Genomic DNA, 16341 nt, shown 5'->3' with positions numbered 1-16341 from the left:
CCATTGGGCATGTCATGATCAGAATGGCCACTATCAGCTTATGTTACCATTGGGCATGTCATGATCAGAATGGCCACTATCAGCTTATGTTACCATTGGGCATGTCATGATCAGAATGGCCACTATCAGCTTATGTTACCATTGGGCATGCCATGATCAGAATGGCCACTATCAGCTTATGTTACCATTGGGCATGTCATGCTCAGAATGGCCACTATCAGCTTATGTTACCATTGGGCATGTCATGATCAGAATGGCCACTATCAGCTTATGTTACCATTGGGCATGTCATGATCAGAATGGCCACTATCAGCTTATGTTACCATTGGGCATGTCATGATCAGAATGGCCACTATCAGCTTATGTTACCATTGGGCATGTCATGATCAGAATGGCCACTATCAGCTTATGTTACCATTGGGCATGTCATGATCAGAATGGCCACTATCAGCTTATGTTACCATTGGGCATGTCATGATCAGAATGGCCACTATCAGCTTATGTTACCATTGGGCATGTCATGATCAGAATGGCCACTATCAGCTTATGTTACCATTGGGCATGTCATGATCAGAATGGCCACTATCAGCTTATGTTACCATTGGGCATGTCATGATCAGAATGGCCACTATCAGCTTATGTTACCATTGGGCATGTCATGATCAGAATGGCCACTATCAGCTTATGTTACCATTGGGCATGTCATGATCAGAATGGCCACTATCAGCTTATGTTACCATTGGGCATGTCATGATCAGAATGGCCACTATCAGCTTATGTTACCATTGGGCATGTCATGATCAGAATGGCCACTATCAGCTTATGTTACCATTGGGCATGTCATGATCAGAATGGCCACTATCAGCTTATGTTACCATTGGGCATGTCATGATCAGAATGGCCACTATCAGCTTATGTTACCATTGGGCATGTCATGATCAGAATGGCCACTATCAGCTTATGTTACCATTGGGCATGTCATGATCAGAATGGCCACTATCAGCTTATGTTACCATTGGGCATGTCATGATCAGAATGGCCACTATCAGCTTATGTTACCATTGGGCATGTCATGATCAGAATGGCCACTATCAGCTTATGTTACCATTGGGCATGTCATGATCAGAATGGCCACTATCAGCTTATGTTACCATTGGGCATGTCATGATCAGAATGGCCACTATCAGCTTATGTTACCATTGGGCATGTCATGATCAGAATGGCCACTATCAGCTTATGTTACCATTGGGCATGTCATGATCAGAATGGCCACTATCAGCTTATGTTACCATTGGGCATGTCATGATCAGAATGGCCACTATCAGCTTATGTTACCATTGGGCATGTCATGATCAGAATGGCCACTATCAGCTTATGTTACCATTGGGCATGTCATGATCAGAATGGCCACTATCAGCTTATGTTACCATTGGGCATGTCATGATCAGAATGGCCACTATCAGCTTATGTTACCATTGGGCATGTCATGATCAGAATGGCCACTATCAGCTTATGTTACCATTGGGCATGTCATGATCAGAATGGCCACTATCAGCTTATGTTACCATTGGGCATGTCATGATCAGAATGGCCACTATCAGCTTATGTTACCATTGGGCATGTCATGATCAGAATGGCCACTATCAGCTTATGTTACCATTGGGCATGTCATGATCAGAATGGCCACTATCAGCTTATGTTACCATTGGGCATGTCATGATCAGAATGGCCACTATCAGCTTATGTTACCATTGGGCATGTCATGATCAGAATGGCCACTATCAGCTTATGTTACCATTGGGCATGTCATGATCAGAATGGCCACTATCAGCTTATGTTACCATTGGGCATGTCATGATCAGAATGGCCACTATCAGCTTATGTTACCATTGGGCATGTCATGATCAGAATGGCCACTATCAGCTTATGTTACCATTGGGCATGTCATGATCAGAATGGCCACTATCAGCTTATGTTACCATTGGGCATGTCATGATCAGAATGGCCACTATCAGCTTATGTTACCATTGGGCATGTCATGATCAGAATGGCCACTATCAGCTTATGTTACCATTGGGCATGTCATGATCAGAATGGCCACTATCAGCTTATGTTACCATTGGGCATGTCATGATCAGAATGGCCACTATCAGCTTATGTTACCATTGGGCATGTCATGATCAGAATGGCCACTATCAGCTTATGTTACCATTGGGCATGTCATGATCAGAATGGCCACTATCAGCTTATGTTACCATTGGGCATGTCATGATCAGAATGGCCACTATCAGCTTATGTTACCATTGGGCATGTCATGATCAGAATGGCCACTATCAGCTTATGTTACCATTGGGCATGTCATGATCAGAATGGCCACTATCAGCTTATGTTACCATTGGGCATGTCATGATCAGAATGGCCACTATCAGCTTATGTTACCATTGGGCATGTCATGATCAGAATGGCCACTATCAGCTTATGTTACCATTGGGCATGCCATGATCAGAATGGCCACTATCAGCTTATGTTACCATTGGGCATGTCATGATCAGAATGGCCACTATCAGCTTATGTTACCATTGGGCATGTCATGATCAGAATGGCCACTATCAGCTTATGTTACCATTGGGCATGTCATGATCAGAATGGCCACTATCAGCTTATGTTACCATTGGGCATGTCATGATCAGAATGGCCACTGTCAGCTTATGTTACCATTGGGCATGTCATGATCAGAATGGCCACTATCAGCTTATGTTACCATTGGGCATGTCATGATCAGAATGGCCACTGTCAGCTTATGTTACCATTGGGCATGTCATGATCAGAATGGCCACTATCAGCTTATGTTACCATTGGGCATGTCATGATCAGAATGGCCACTATCAGCTTATGTTACCATTGGGCATGTCATGATCAGAATGGCCACTATCAGCTTATGTTACCATTGGGCATGTCATGATCAGAATGGCCACTATCAGCTTATGTTACCATTGGGCATGTCATGATCAGAATGGCCACTATCAGCTTATGTTACCATTGGGCATGTCATGATCAGAATGGCCACTATCAGCTTATGTTACCATTGGGCATGTCATGATCAGAATGGCCACTATCAGCTTATGTTACCATTGGGCATGTCATGATCAGAATGGCCACTATCAGCTTATGTTACCATTGGGCATGTCATGATCAGAATGGCCACTATCAGCTTATGTTACCATTGGGCATGTCATGATCAGAATGGCCACTATCAGCTTAGACCTGGGGGTTCGCGCCTTTCCATTATTTCTTCTTCCACAAACATTACAATCGCAAACGCAGGGCCTTTTGATCATTGGAGAAACTTTGATAACTGTAGACAACGCACACAACAACAACAACAACAACAACAACAACAACGACAACAACAACAACAACAACCAACAAACACATGGATAGATAAAGACAAGAGACGTAAATAGACACCAAACTCCAGAACCTTCCACAACAATATTTATTATCTCTTTTGAATCAGAAATACACATTTCAAGACAAGACTGGCTTAGTCAATCCGTAAGGCCGTACTCATGCTCCTCCAAGTTATTCGCCCCCCTCCCCCCTCCGCTTTACAATGTTTCTGCTCAAGCTTCCTCCGAAAGCTTTGCAAAAATGATATCAACAAGAACAATGCGTTACAAGCAAAGCCACAAAAGCACAACAATAAATATTGAATGTAATATACATCTGGGTCGTGTAACAAGGTTAACAATGTGCTAACAGTTAACAATGTGCTAACAGAGAATAATTATCTTGAAACAAATTGCTGCCTTCTTCGTGTGGTGATCAGCCAGGAACACACAGTCATATTAATACACTTCTTGAATTTTCCTTGAAGTCGCTCGTATTTTTCATTTTCATGTCATTATTGATGTTCTGTATTGCACACAGCAACAGAAAGCAGACAGCTTAAAGACACATTTCATAGTGTCGACGTTTACAAATGCGCATAATTATGTGTACATATATAGAAAATGAATAACAAACTGAATTAAACAATTAAGCTCTATGTCAACATTTATTCTCATGTTGTGATCTTTTTGGGGGGCCTAAGTATCAAGAAATATAGGTTACAATTTAGCTAATTCTCGACATCGAAAGCTTGGCAATGGATTTACACCAAAGCTTGAACACAGCAACCGATGTAATTGAAAGCGGAATTACAAATCAGTACGCCAGTCCTGATGAACTTTCATTCAAAATATAATAGCCTTGCAACTGTATGAAAATAAAAGTGTTAATCCTCACTCTGTTACATTATTTTATTGTTTGTTGTTGTTCCTTTGTTAGCTTTTGTGTGTATCATGCGGGTCGGTCTGGTTTTCCCAATGAGGAGGAGGAGTAACGATAAAATATTTTGTGTGTGCCATACGAAAATCATCCAATTTAAAATTCAATGTTTACAACTCATGTTTTAGTTTTATTTTATAACGTTATTCACAGACAACAATATAACTGCTTAGCTATTTTGTTGTTTTCTCGCTGACATTGTTCAATTAAAGACGACGGAGACTCGAAAATACTTCATACAATAAATTTAGGAAGAGAAAAGAAGTAGACCTACAGCTACAGACATATATGAAAGAAATCAGCCGAGAAGACTGATTTCAATCATCAAGCATACAATCAGGTATGTCGCCTGATACATTTGTATGGTCTGTATGCTCTATAAAGAAAGTGTGTTAAGAAAGTGTGTTTTATTTCACCGAGAAGGGGGGGGGGGGGGGGGGGGGGAGAAGAGGCAGCGATACGCGTGTTGATCTTCACCCGGAAATATTTATCTTTTTTTGCTGATCGTCCCTTTTTTTTAATAATTTTTTTTTATACATTGTACGACATGCGACAGTTTTAACATTGTACATAACTTCAGACGTCTTTCAAAAACACTGTTATGGTTGTAAATACATTTTTTTCATGTCAGAACATTAAACAGTTTTGAATATGCCCACGAGTCTTGTACGTTTGAAGTTCTAGGGCTATGAAACAAAGAAGGAGAAAGAAAAAAAATTCAAAAACAAGCAGACCAATTATGTCCTAATGTTAACCTTCTATTCATCAAACACGCGCACAAGTTACCTTTTGCTAAGATAATATAACAGCAAGTCATCACACAGGAAACACCGGGAACTTTGTAATCGATAACACCATCTCAAAACAACATTGAATTATAAACACAGAGAGAGAGAGAGAGAGAGAGAGAGAGAGAGAGAGAGAGAGAGAGAGAGAGAGAGAGAGAGAGAGAGAGAGAGAGAGAGAGAGAGAGAGAGAGAGAGAGAGAGAGAGAGAGAGAGAGAGAGAGAGAGAGAGAGACTGTGAATAGCGTATGTCTGAACACAAAACATTTCACTTCAAATACTCGCGAACAAGCATCCGACATGCTTTCCAAATGCCCGAGCACAGCTGAAGAAAAAACAACTGAATGGATTCACCGGTGCAGTAATAACTGAGTGCAAATAAAATATCTTGGACGAACAAAAGGTAAAATATCAATAAGCAAAGCTGCAGCATGTTGAAAACCGGGTCATTTTGAGCGTTCTAGTCGTCGCTTTAACAGTCACGCAACCACACATTTGAGCGGCAAACATGGAATGATTATGTAGATGTAAATGGAAAGTAACAAACACACATGCACAAAACCATTTCTGGTTCGACGTCTGAAAACGTTTCAATTATGTTGCTTTAATCTAACTTAGTAACACTCAGGTTTTGTTTTGGCTTCAATCTAACTTAGTAACACTCAGGTTTTGTTTTGGCCTCGTTGTGCATTGCAAGGCAACACAATGGTCTTCTAAAAAGTATGTCGTTTGATCAAGATTCCCCCCCCCCCCCCCTTGAATTGTGGTTATCTTTATCACGTGAAAGATTTTCATAGCATCATGAAAATATGTTTCACGGCAAATTCAAGGGAAACAATTCTAAACAAAACCACATTTCGTAGTGCTACAAGTTCGGACTTCCCATTAAACAGTCTTTTCGAATGCAAGTTAAGTGGACACAAATAACATCATTACAATGACATTTTATAGTAACGATTCTACAATCGCTTGAAACATATTTAAAACCATGCACACCTGACCTGAACAAGGGAGCACATGGTTACCATAACGTTCTTGTCAATTCAACAGACGATTCTTCACAACACCGTATCTCACTTATGAAGCTAACCACATTCAATGACCGAACAAGTTTTCGAACGAGACGATAAAAGCAAGTCGCGTAAGGCGAAATAACAACATTTAGTCAAGCTGTGGAACTCACAGAAAGAAACTGAACGCACTGCTTTTTTCACCAAGACCACATACTCGTAGTTTTGTCAGTCCACCGCTCGTGGCAAAGGCAGTGAAATCGACAAGCCATGCAGAATAGTGCGGTTGTGGTCGCGCTGAGCAGGATAACACGTTTTTCTGTATGTCTATTCTTTTTAGCTTACCGAGTTTGTTTTTAATCCAAACATATTATATCTATATGTTTTTGGAATCAGGGACCGACAAGGAATAAGATGACATTGTTTTTAAATCGATTTCGGAAAATTAATTTTAATCATAATTTTCATGTTTGTAATCCAAATATAACATATGTATATGTTTGTGGAATCAGAAAATGACGAAGAATAAGATGAAATTGTGTTTGGATCGTTTAATAAAAAATTAATTTTAATTACAATTTTCCGATTTTTAATGACCAAACTCATTCATTAGTTTTTAAGCCACCAAGCTGAAATGCAATACCAAAGTCCGGCCTTTGTCGAAGATTGCTTTGCCAAAATTTCAATCAATTTGATTGAAAAATGAGGGTGTGACAGTGCCGCCTCAACTTTGACAAGAAGCCGGATATGACGTCATCAAAGGTATTTATCGAAAAATGAAAAAAACGTCCGGGGATATCATTCCCAGGAACTCTCATGTCAAATTACATAAAGATCGGTCCAGTAGTTTAGTCTGAATCGCTCTACACACACACACGCACAGACACACACACACACACACACACACACCACGACCCTCGTCTCGATTCCCCCTCTATGTTAAAACATTTAGTCAAAACTTGATTAAATGTAAAAAAACAACGATGACAGTTTTTGTCTCTTGGACAAGCTCATACTCAACCTCACACCAGAACGACATGGGCACAAAGTCAAATTCTCAACACATGTATCTATATAGATGATGAAGTTTCACTAAGGCGGTGAAGCAGCGATGCCCCTCCCACGTTGTAAATGTTTCGAATCAATGGAGCTGATGAATCCCTGTATTACACTTTTCTTTACAACACTTACGCAGTCTACAACGATATCATCAGAATGTGATGCATTCGTATGCCTTCAGCACACATAACTATTTACATCATTATGGCAACAGGTGTATCATGATTACCGCAGAAAAACAACGACAAACTGATTAATTGTATTTCTGTCAACAACAATCAACATAATTGAGTCAGTTAAAGGCGTTTGAAAGGCTGTTTGATGTGGCTACGGAGAAGCCGCGTCACTGATTACAACGAAGACAAAATGAAAACAGATACAGTTCATTTTGATAACAACATGTTTGACAACTACGGTAGTGGCACAGAGGTAACGTTGATAAATCTCTAGGCTGTGTTGATGGTGGGGAGCGGAGGGGGTAGAAGCTCATTTTCATCACTCAACCAATCCCAATAATATAACATCATGTCTCACATTTTCTCACAGAAGTCTGAGAATCATCTTTTTCCTCAACATTCCATTTTGCTACGTTTATCGCCTCTTTCAATGCCAGAACAACAAATTCACAAGTCCTTTTTCCTCAACATTCTATTTTGCTACGTGTATCGCCTCTTTCAATGCCAGAACAACAAATTCACAAGTCCTTTTTCCTCAACATTCTATTTTGCTACGTGTATCGCCTCTTTCAATGCCAGAACAACAAATTCACAAGTCCTTTTTCCCAGCACACCACAATTTCCCGTAGAAGAGTTTTGGTCATGGAATTGTCTTGGGGGCGGGTAAGTTGTCAATTGTCTATAAGACGTACAGAATCATATGCAACCTGACAACAACAGCTCAGCTCCAGGACTTTCCTCAGAGGATGTTTCATGACGGCGCAGTGAGGGCTGGGTTGGCCAGAACACAGTACTATCCTTCCTTCACGAGTCAACAGGTTAGCTCGAAGATTTCCCGTAGTAAAGGCTTGGTTGGCCAGAACACAGTACTATCCTTCCTTCGCGAGTCAACAGGTTAGCTCGAAGATTTCCCGTAGTAAAGGCTTGGTCTTGGAGAAGTCCGGGGTAGGATCAAACACATGAGACTTGAGGTTCTCGCAGAACTCTTCCACGATCTGGAGAAGGTCTGGAATGAGGACCAGGAGCTTGGGGAAGAGCAGGCGGTCTTTGGGATGGTTGTGGACTAGGTCCAGGCGGAGGGCCTCCAGCAGGTCGGACTGCAGGTCTTCCACTGGCTTCGGGCTGTGCAGGCCTGGTCGCTCTGTTAGGGCAAATCAAGATACAATGGTCATTATCATACAGTGGTTTCATCAACAATGCTTATAAATGAAACATCGCCTTGAATCGATTCCAAGAGCAATGGTACTAAATTAAGTTATTGTCTGTTTTGCTTGTGCGTGTTTTTTGTGTGACCTTAGAGGTCATGTTTCTTAACATTTGCTGTTGCTTTGATTTGCTGCTGTTCGTTGTTTGATCTGCCTCTTTGGTCATTAGTTTTTCCTGCGTCACTGATTTCTGTTGCAGATGTAAGTTGTATAACCCAATTTTGTTTTATAACCAAAACATTTGACCCAAACGTCGCCCGCCACTGAACTCACACTCACGTCCATTCACACCTTACAAGGAAACAGAAACAGTAAACGACAAGTCAACAAGAAACACTATACGGAACACAGCAATTAAAATCACAGGAAGTAACAAACACATGAACATCACAAGCTCAATCGAAACAGAAATTCGGAAGGAAGCATCGCCACCACAGTTAAGCTCCTCTTTCTTTCTCCATAGTTCACTAAAAGTCGTGCCCAAAATATCTTACCGGAAGTCAGCAGGACCGCAGCGAAGAGAGCCAGCTCCCCGTACGTAAGGCGCATGCTCCGTAATCTTTCGCCGACGGCCAATGGGCGTTCAAGAAGGTTTTGTAGTTGTTCGCAGAGGCGTGGCGAATGACGGTATATCCTCAGACCGCCCCCCGCGTGCGTGTCCAACTTTATGAGGTCGTTGTCGACTATAGTGTGAAGCTGTCGAGAGAGACAAAAAGAAGACATTAACATACGTACGTGATAATCCACCTCATTGTCAATGTGAATTTCAAAGGAGGAAGTAGACGCTGACATAAATACGTGACGAGAGACAGTGTGGATTTTACGCCAGGAATAAAGCGGCACGCAGGCACCTATCACTCATGCAAATATCGCCACGACTGATGACGCAGAGCTGAGGCTTCACATTACTTTCAGATCAACGACCTTGTCTGTGTGTTAATATTTGATCAGACAATAACAACTGAAAAGACAGAAAGCTGTCTGAGAAAAGATTTACAGAACAATCTATTTTTTTTGCCTTTTCTTCAGAAATATGTTCCCTTACGTAAGCAAAAGCAAAGCAAGCTCAATCAACCAATCAATCAATCAATCAATCAATCAATCAATCAATCAATCAATCAATCAATCAATCAATCAATCAGTCAATCAATCAATCAATCAGTCAATCAATCAATCAATCAATCAATCAATCAGTCAATCAATCAATCAATCAGTCAATCAATCAATCAATCAATCAATCAATCAATCAATCAATCAATCAATCAATCAATCAACCAATCAATCAATCAATCAATCAATCAATCAATCAACCAATCAATCAATCAATCAATCAATCAATCAATCAATCAATCAATCAACCAACCAATCAATCAATCAATCAATCAATCAATCAACCAATCAATCAATCAATCAATCAATCAATCAATCAATCAACCAATCAATCAATCAATCAATCAATCAATCAATCAATCAATCAATCAATCAATCAAGTAAGAATGAAGAAGAAAGAAAAACCACAAGACGTAGTCTTTTTTTTCAAGAAAGAACATTAGTAGAGTTACTTCCCCCGAAATCGGCGTATGCTGCCTGAATGGCGGGGTAAAAACGGTCATACACGTACAAATCCACTCGTGCTAAAAACATGAGTGAACGTGGGAGTCTAAGCCCATGAACGAAGAAGAAGAAGAAGAAGTAGAGTTACTCATTTACAAAATCCCTTTCGCGAATCCGCTCAAGTAAAGTAAATGATTCCCTCATTTCTCTTCCTCCTCTCCTCAAGGTCTACCGCTGGGCAAACACGACAGGCAGCACTCTCCTGACACTCACCGCTAAATGAACGACCATGAATCCGTTCTGCTTCATGAGCTCGATCTGGTCCGGCATGGGGAGGCTGGTGAAGCCGGGTAGACGCTTGGCGAACTTGACGCTGGCTTCCATGACTGGCAGCAGGACCTCCTGGAACCGCCAGAAGATCTCCCGTTCGTGGAACTCTTCTGTCGTCAGGCTGTGCAGCACCTCCGCCATGTCGCCCATCTGGGGAAAACAAATATTGAAGGATGTTGATTTTTACTGTATGCTCTACCCCCCGCTTGGAAAATATTAAAGGATTTGATCTTTTTACCTCGGTGTCTTGCATGACAAATATTTAAGGGTATTGATTTTTACTGTATACTCTCTCCCGATTGGAAAATATTAAAGGAATTGACCTTTTTACAGCGGTGTCCCATAAGAAAAACATCAAAGGATATTGATTTTACCCTGTTCTTCCATCTATAAAATGTCACTAAATAATCATTGATTGGAAGTATCAATTTGGGATGTGCTGTATCAACCCCGAAAGCGGAGTGTGGCCGCTTTAATTGCCGAGTAGAACACGAACAGTTCAAGATCAATAACGTTAGTTATCATCATTATTATTGTTATTAGCTTAAATTGGTAGGCTACACTTGGCCAGCACCACCACAGCAACATAACAACAACAGAACAACAACATAACAACAACAGAACAACTTTGCTTGTTGTGCTCCATTTATCAAATTGATTGTATGCGCCATTGAATACAAATTGAACAAAATTGTTTAATCTTACGTGTGTGGCCGATGTGTCAAAGGGAGACGTGGACGCTGAAGAGGACGAAGACATGGTGTGATTGTGCGGACCGTAAATACCGCCACCACCACCGCCAACCATTCCCCCTCCAACACCCACTCCTAATCCTCCAACGCTCCCAGCTAGACCCACGCCAGCGAAACAGGACACAGGGGGCTGGGAGAGCGTGGAGGGGGCGTGTGATGACGGGGAGGCGGAGTTAGCGGGGCCGGTGGGGCAGTTCTCTGGGTTGGAGAAGAAGATGGTGTTGTGAAAGACGTCCCTGAAGGCCGCCTTGATGAGGTCGGTGAGGGAACGCAGCTCCACGATCCGCTTGCTGGTGGTGCACAGCAGCTCTTCTTTGTCCGCCATCAGCTTTTCCCGCTCCGTCTTCGGCATTCGTCCGAACCGGACAGCTGCGGGAGGAAAAAAGAAATTCACCATTACAAAGTTTCCCCGAAAGCGGGAGTATAGCTGCCTGAATGGCGGGGTAAACACGGTCATGCGCGTAAAACCCAACTCGTGCAAAAGAACATGAGTGTACGTGGGAGTTGCAGCCCACGTACGCAGAAGAAGAAGGCGAAGACGAATCATGAAAAAAGTCTAAATGTCATGGGTGACTTTGCCAACCTTTTATGTTTTTGTTTTGCAGCCACCCTCTTGTTAATAAAAAATAAAAAAATAACGTAACAAACTAAAATTCTTAAAACTGAATAAAATAAAATCATCAAAAATAAATCATCAAATAGAAAATCATCAAAAAAATAAAATAAAATAATAATAAACAGGTGTCCTTTGCAAATTGTATGTTAATTTGAAGGAAGCTCGATCGATCAACATTGTCGACTATTCTGACGTCATTTGTAAAATAGATAGGAACACCTGTTCAGCTGAGAACACTGCCGACAGACAGACTCAGATTATTTGGTAGACAAAATACGAGACAAATCTGTAAACCTACAACTTGTTTAGTGCAGAGCATTTCATAAAAAGTGAGCACTCAATTTGGGGGGACTGCTAAGACTGCGTAATACCAATGATACTTATTTTGTTGTAAAATTGATAATTTAGGTTTTGTTTTGCTTTTGTATCGCAAACCTTATCCTTTTGTATCGCAAACCTTATCCTTTTGTATCGCAAACCTTATCCTTTTGTATCGCAAACCTTATCCTTTTGTATCGCAAACCTTATCCTTTTGTATCGCAAACCTTATCCTTTTCGATATTTACAGTTAATACATGTAGCACAAACCTTATCCTCTTCGATATTTACAGTTAATACATGTAGCACAAACCTTATCCTTTTCGATATTTACAGTTAATACATGTAGCACAAACAGTGAGCACTGCAAATACAATAATTATTCATGTTTATTTTGCTTGAAAATGTGTAATTCAGTTCGTGACAGTTACGACTAATTTTCACATAAATTTACTAACTAAAAAATCAGCCATTTTCTGCTCATCTCAAAAGGTTTTTGCAAGTGTGTGGGTTTGGGGAACCAAATTTATGAAGAAGTTTTTTGGGGGTAGGGGGGTACAAAATGTTAGTTTTCATTTCAGAAAAAAAATCGAACAAGGAAAGACACACACAAAAAAGGAAGCTAGAGAGAAAGGGGGAGAAGGAACGAGAACCAAATGAAAAGGAAAGCATGATTTTCACTCAGCATCCCCATAAACGGAAGCATATAAAAAGAAAATAAGGACAGTAAAAAAAGCACACACAAAAAAGAAAGAAAGAAACGAAGAGAGAGAGAGAGAGAGAGAGAGAGAGAGAGAGAGAGAGAGACAGAGAGAGAGAGAGACAGAGAGAGACAGAGAGAGAGAGAGAGAGAGAGAGATAGAGGGGGGGGGGGGGAGAGAGAAGAAAGGAAGGAAAAAAGGGGAAAAAAGAGAGAGAGAAAAAAAATAAAGAAAGGAAGAAAGAAAGAAAAAAAGAAAGAAAAAAAGCACACAACAAAAAGAACAAAAGAAAATTCTCACCGTCTTGAGACATGCCAGCATTGAGGCATCGTTGGTATCTGCAATACTGACACTTGTTCCGAGTCCCTGCATCAATCTTGCAGCTGTTACCAAGCTGGCAAGCCTTGTATGTCAGCTGCTTCTTCAGGGTTCGGCGAAAGAAACCCTACAAGGATAAAACAAAACAAAAAGGTGAAATTACACACGGGAACAAATTTCCTTTGTGTTGACTATTTTCTTGTTTTAATGTCCCCCGCTCCCCCTCACCCCGCTCCAATACTGATGATAATAAATTTCAATAAACGGAAAGATTTAAAAAAAATGTTTGCAGGTGTGAGGCGTTTGAACAGAAAGGGGTGGAGGAAATACTGAAATTCAAGATGGGAGAAAGATACGGGTTTTCAGAGAATAATTAAAAAAAAAAATCAAACATGAAACCTTGTCTCATTTTCAGGGCACCTAAAAACAAAACCAGAACAGGACAAACACAAGGTGAGAACTTGACAAGATGTCTGACTGGAAAGCAGGAGAACAAAAACAATGAGAGAGAGAGAGAGAGAGAGAGAGAGAGAGAGAGAGAGAGAGAGAGAGAAAGAGAGAGAGACAATGACAATGACAATGACAATTCTTTATTTTACGAGGGTAACAGAATAAGCATCGGTATACTTTTTTGCATCTGGCCCTCGCCCTAAAGAGGGACTAAATCTATTATAATAACTACTACTACATACTTACATAATTAGTAAAACAGTATAAGTTTATGTACATAAGTGCATTATATGAAACATTGTAGTTTATAAATGTTCATGACAAGGTGCAAAGCAAAAATTTGCAAGTCAATTAGACTGAGTCAGAATACTATGCAGTAGTACTTCAACTCTGCAAGACAATGGATAGTATGCAGAACATCATAATTTCGTGAACAAAACTATAAATCAAAAGTGAGTGACTGTGTCCCAAAGGACATAACAATCAAGAATATACTAGTTTCATTAAATGGGATATATATTTGTTTTTGAAAGAATCTGTGCTGGTAGCTTCCCGTAAGGCATTCGGAAGAGCGTTCCAGAGACGGCCACCTGAATAAACTAGACTAGACTTAAATAAGTCTATCCTAGGAAGAGGAGTGTTAAATTTCATAAGGTGGTGTGAATTCTTCAAAGAGAACTTTGAACAAATGGTTTGGGGTAGAGTTTCGGATATAATTTTATGCATAAAGATTCCTTTGTTAAAAAGCAGTCTTGACTTCAGAGGTAAGATCCCTAAATGTATGTAGTCTAACTCTGTGAGGGTAGTGTGCTTTAGTAATACTACTTTTAGCGCTCTTTTATGTAATCTGCTAAGTGGTTTTAAGGAATTTTCACTTGCTGAGTCCCATAGAGTGGATGCGTAATCAATAACAGATTGAATATGAGCAATGAAGAATAACTTTCTGGTGTGGCAGTTCAGGAAGTGTTTAATTATAGATAAGAGATACACTTTCTTTGACACCACTTTACTAAGTTGCTCTATGTGGGTTGACCAAGACAAGTTGTTATCGATATTAACACCCAGCAGTTTGAGAGAGAGAGAGAGAGAGAGAGAGAGAGAGAGAGAGAGAGAGAGAGAGAGAGAGAGAGAGAGAGAGAGAGAGAGAGAGAGAGAGACGGACATACAGCAAGGGAAAGAGACTTTGATCTCTGAGAATAATGTAGGCAGCTAGTGCACTATTCTCTTACTAGCTGTCGACGACAGTACAGCGAGGGAAAAACCATGCATTTGTTATTTTCTCTGTGTGTGTGTGTGTGTGTGTGTGTGTATGCGCAAATGCGCGCGCGCGCGTGTGTGTGTGTGTGTGTGTGTGTGTGTGTGTGTGTGTTTCTTTTCCTCTTTTCTTTTTAGATGTTGTTGCTTTTTTTCTTTTTTCTTCCGTTATTTGTTTCAATGTTGCTAACAGATGGTAGACGTACCTTGCAGCCTTCACACGAGTGTACGCCATAGTGGAAGCCTGACGCTCTGTCGCCACAGATCCTGCACAGCACGTCCAATTCGGCTGTGTACTGGGGCTTCAAGTTTTGCTGAATAAAACAAATGAGGTCACATTGTGAAAAGAATGTCAAAGCATAATTCACCGGAAATTCACATTACCATTTTTTTTTTAAAGGAAGGGGGCACTAATAGGTTTCTTAACGACCTTGGTGTTGGTGAGAGGCTGTCAAGAATTAAGCCCATGAAAAACTAATTCCCCTTTCATTTTGCTGTTGGTTTTTCATCCGTTCTCTCCCACCACTATAACCTAACTACGCCCCCTTGGCAAAAAGAGAGAGGCTTTTTTGCTGTCGTGTTCTATTTTTCTGTGCAAATATCATTATCCCCTTCTGAGTAACTTCATTCACTTGCAAACATTCAATTCCTACCTACCTCAAAGAAAGAGGAACACACACACACACGTACGCACGCACGCACGCACGCACACACACACACACACACACACAAAACTGGTGATGGACCTACCCAAGGCTACACAATATACATAGTGCTTCATAACACGATAGTATCAGCTTAATTAAATTTATTACAGGCGATGCAGGAGAATTGATGAACTAAGACTCAACCTAAGTTTGCCCTTAAAAGCTGAGGTTGGCCTACTTTAGCATTGCAAGAGGAAAAAGAAAGCGAAAAACTTGGGACGAACTTACTGTCTCACGCTCTTTACTCTGTAGTAAATGTATTAAATAAATAAGTGTCCACAGCTAGTTACGGAGTTCAAAGGTGATACACCGACCAAATGTTTATTGAGCTCAAAACTCAGGTGTAGTTGACTGCTTGATGAAGAATTGTTAATTGAGTGAAACCTTTCATGGTATTGACTGTTATCTACTCATGGTATTGACTGTTATCTACTCATGGTATTGACTGTTATCTACTCATGGTATTGACTGTTATCTACTCATGGTATTGACTGTTATCTACTCATGGTATTGACTGTTATCTACTCATGGTATTGACTGTTATCTACTCATGGTATTGACTGTTATCTACTCATGGTATTGACTGTTATCTACTCATGGTATTGACTGTTATCTACTCATGGTATTGACTGTTATCTACTCATGGTATTGACTGTTATCTACTCATGGTATTGACTGTTATCTACTCATGGTATTGACTGTTATCTACTCATGGTATTGACTGTTATCTACTCATGGTATTGACTGTTATCTACTCATGGTATTGACTGTTATCTA

The 16341-nt window shown here is 40.5% G+C and overlaps 1 protein-coding gene across 1 annotated transcript in view; it reads right to left on the bottom strand.

Annotated features, from left to right (window-relative positions):
- Nucleotides 1–4457: 4457 nt before the first annotated feature.
- The window catches only part of LOC138960380 (peroxisome proliferator-activated receptor delta-like), a 48155-nt gene continuing 36271 nt past the window's right edge, over nt 4458–16341 (bottom strand). The window contains exons 4-9 of the mRNA XM_070332276.1: nt 15064–15171; nt 13136–13280; nt 11154–11569; nt 10392–10598; nt 9059–9260; nt 4458–8500 (exon numbers count right to left, since the gene is read on the bottom strand). Coding sequence (XP_070188377.1) covers nt 8247–8500; nt 9059–9260; nt 10392–10598; nt 11154–11569; nt 13136–13280; nt 15064–15171 — 1332 coding nt within the window. The 3' untranslated portion in view covers nt 4458–8246. The remainder of the gene's footprint in view (nt 8501–9058; nt 9261–10391; nt 10599–11153; nt 11570–13135; nt 13281–15063; nt 15172–16341) is intronic.

This window comes from Littorina saxatilis, linkage group LG2, assembly GCF_037325665.1.
Source record: "Littorina saxatilis isolate snail1 linkage group LG2, US_GU_Lsax_2.0, whole genome shotgun sequence".
In the NCBI taxonomy this organism is placed as follows: domain Eukaryota; kingdom Metazoa; phylum Mollusca; class Gastropoda; order Littorinimorpha; family Littorinidae; genus Littorina; species Littorina saxatilis.
Note: the sequence above shows the minus strand (reverse complement) of the source record. Positions and strands in the feature narration are given on the sequence as shown.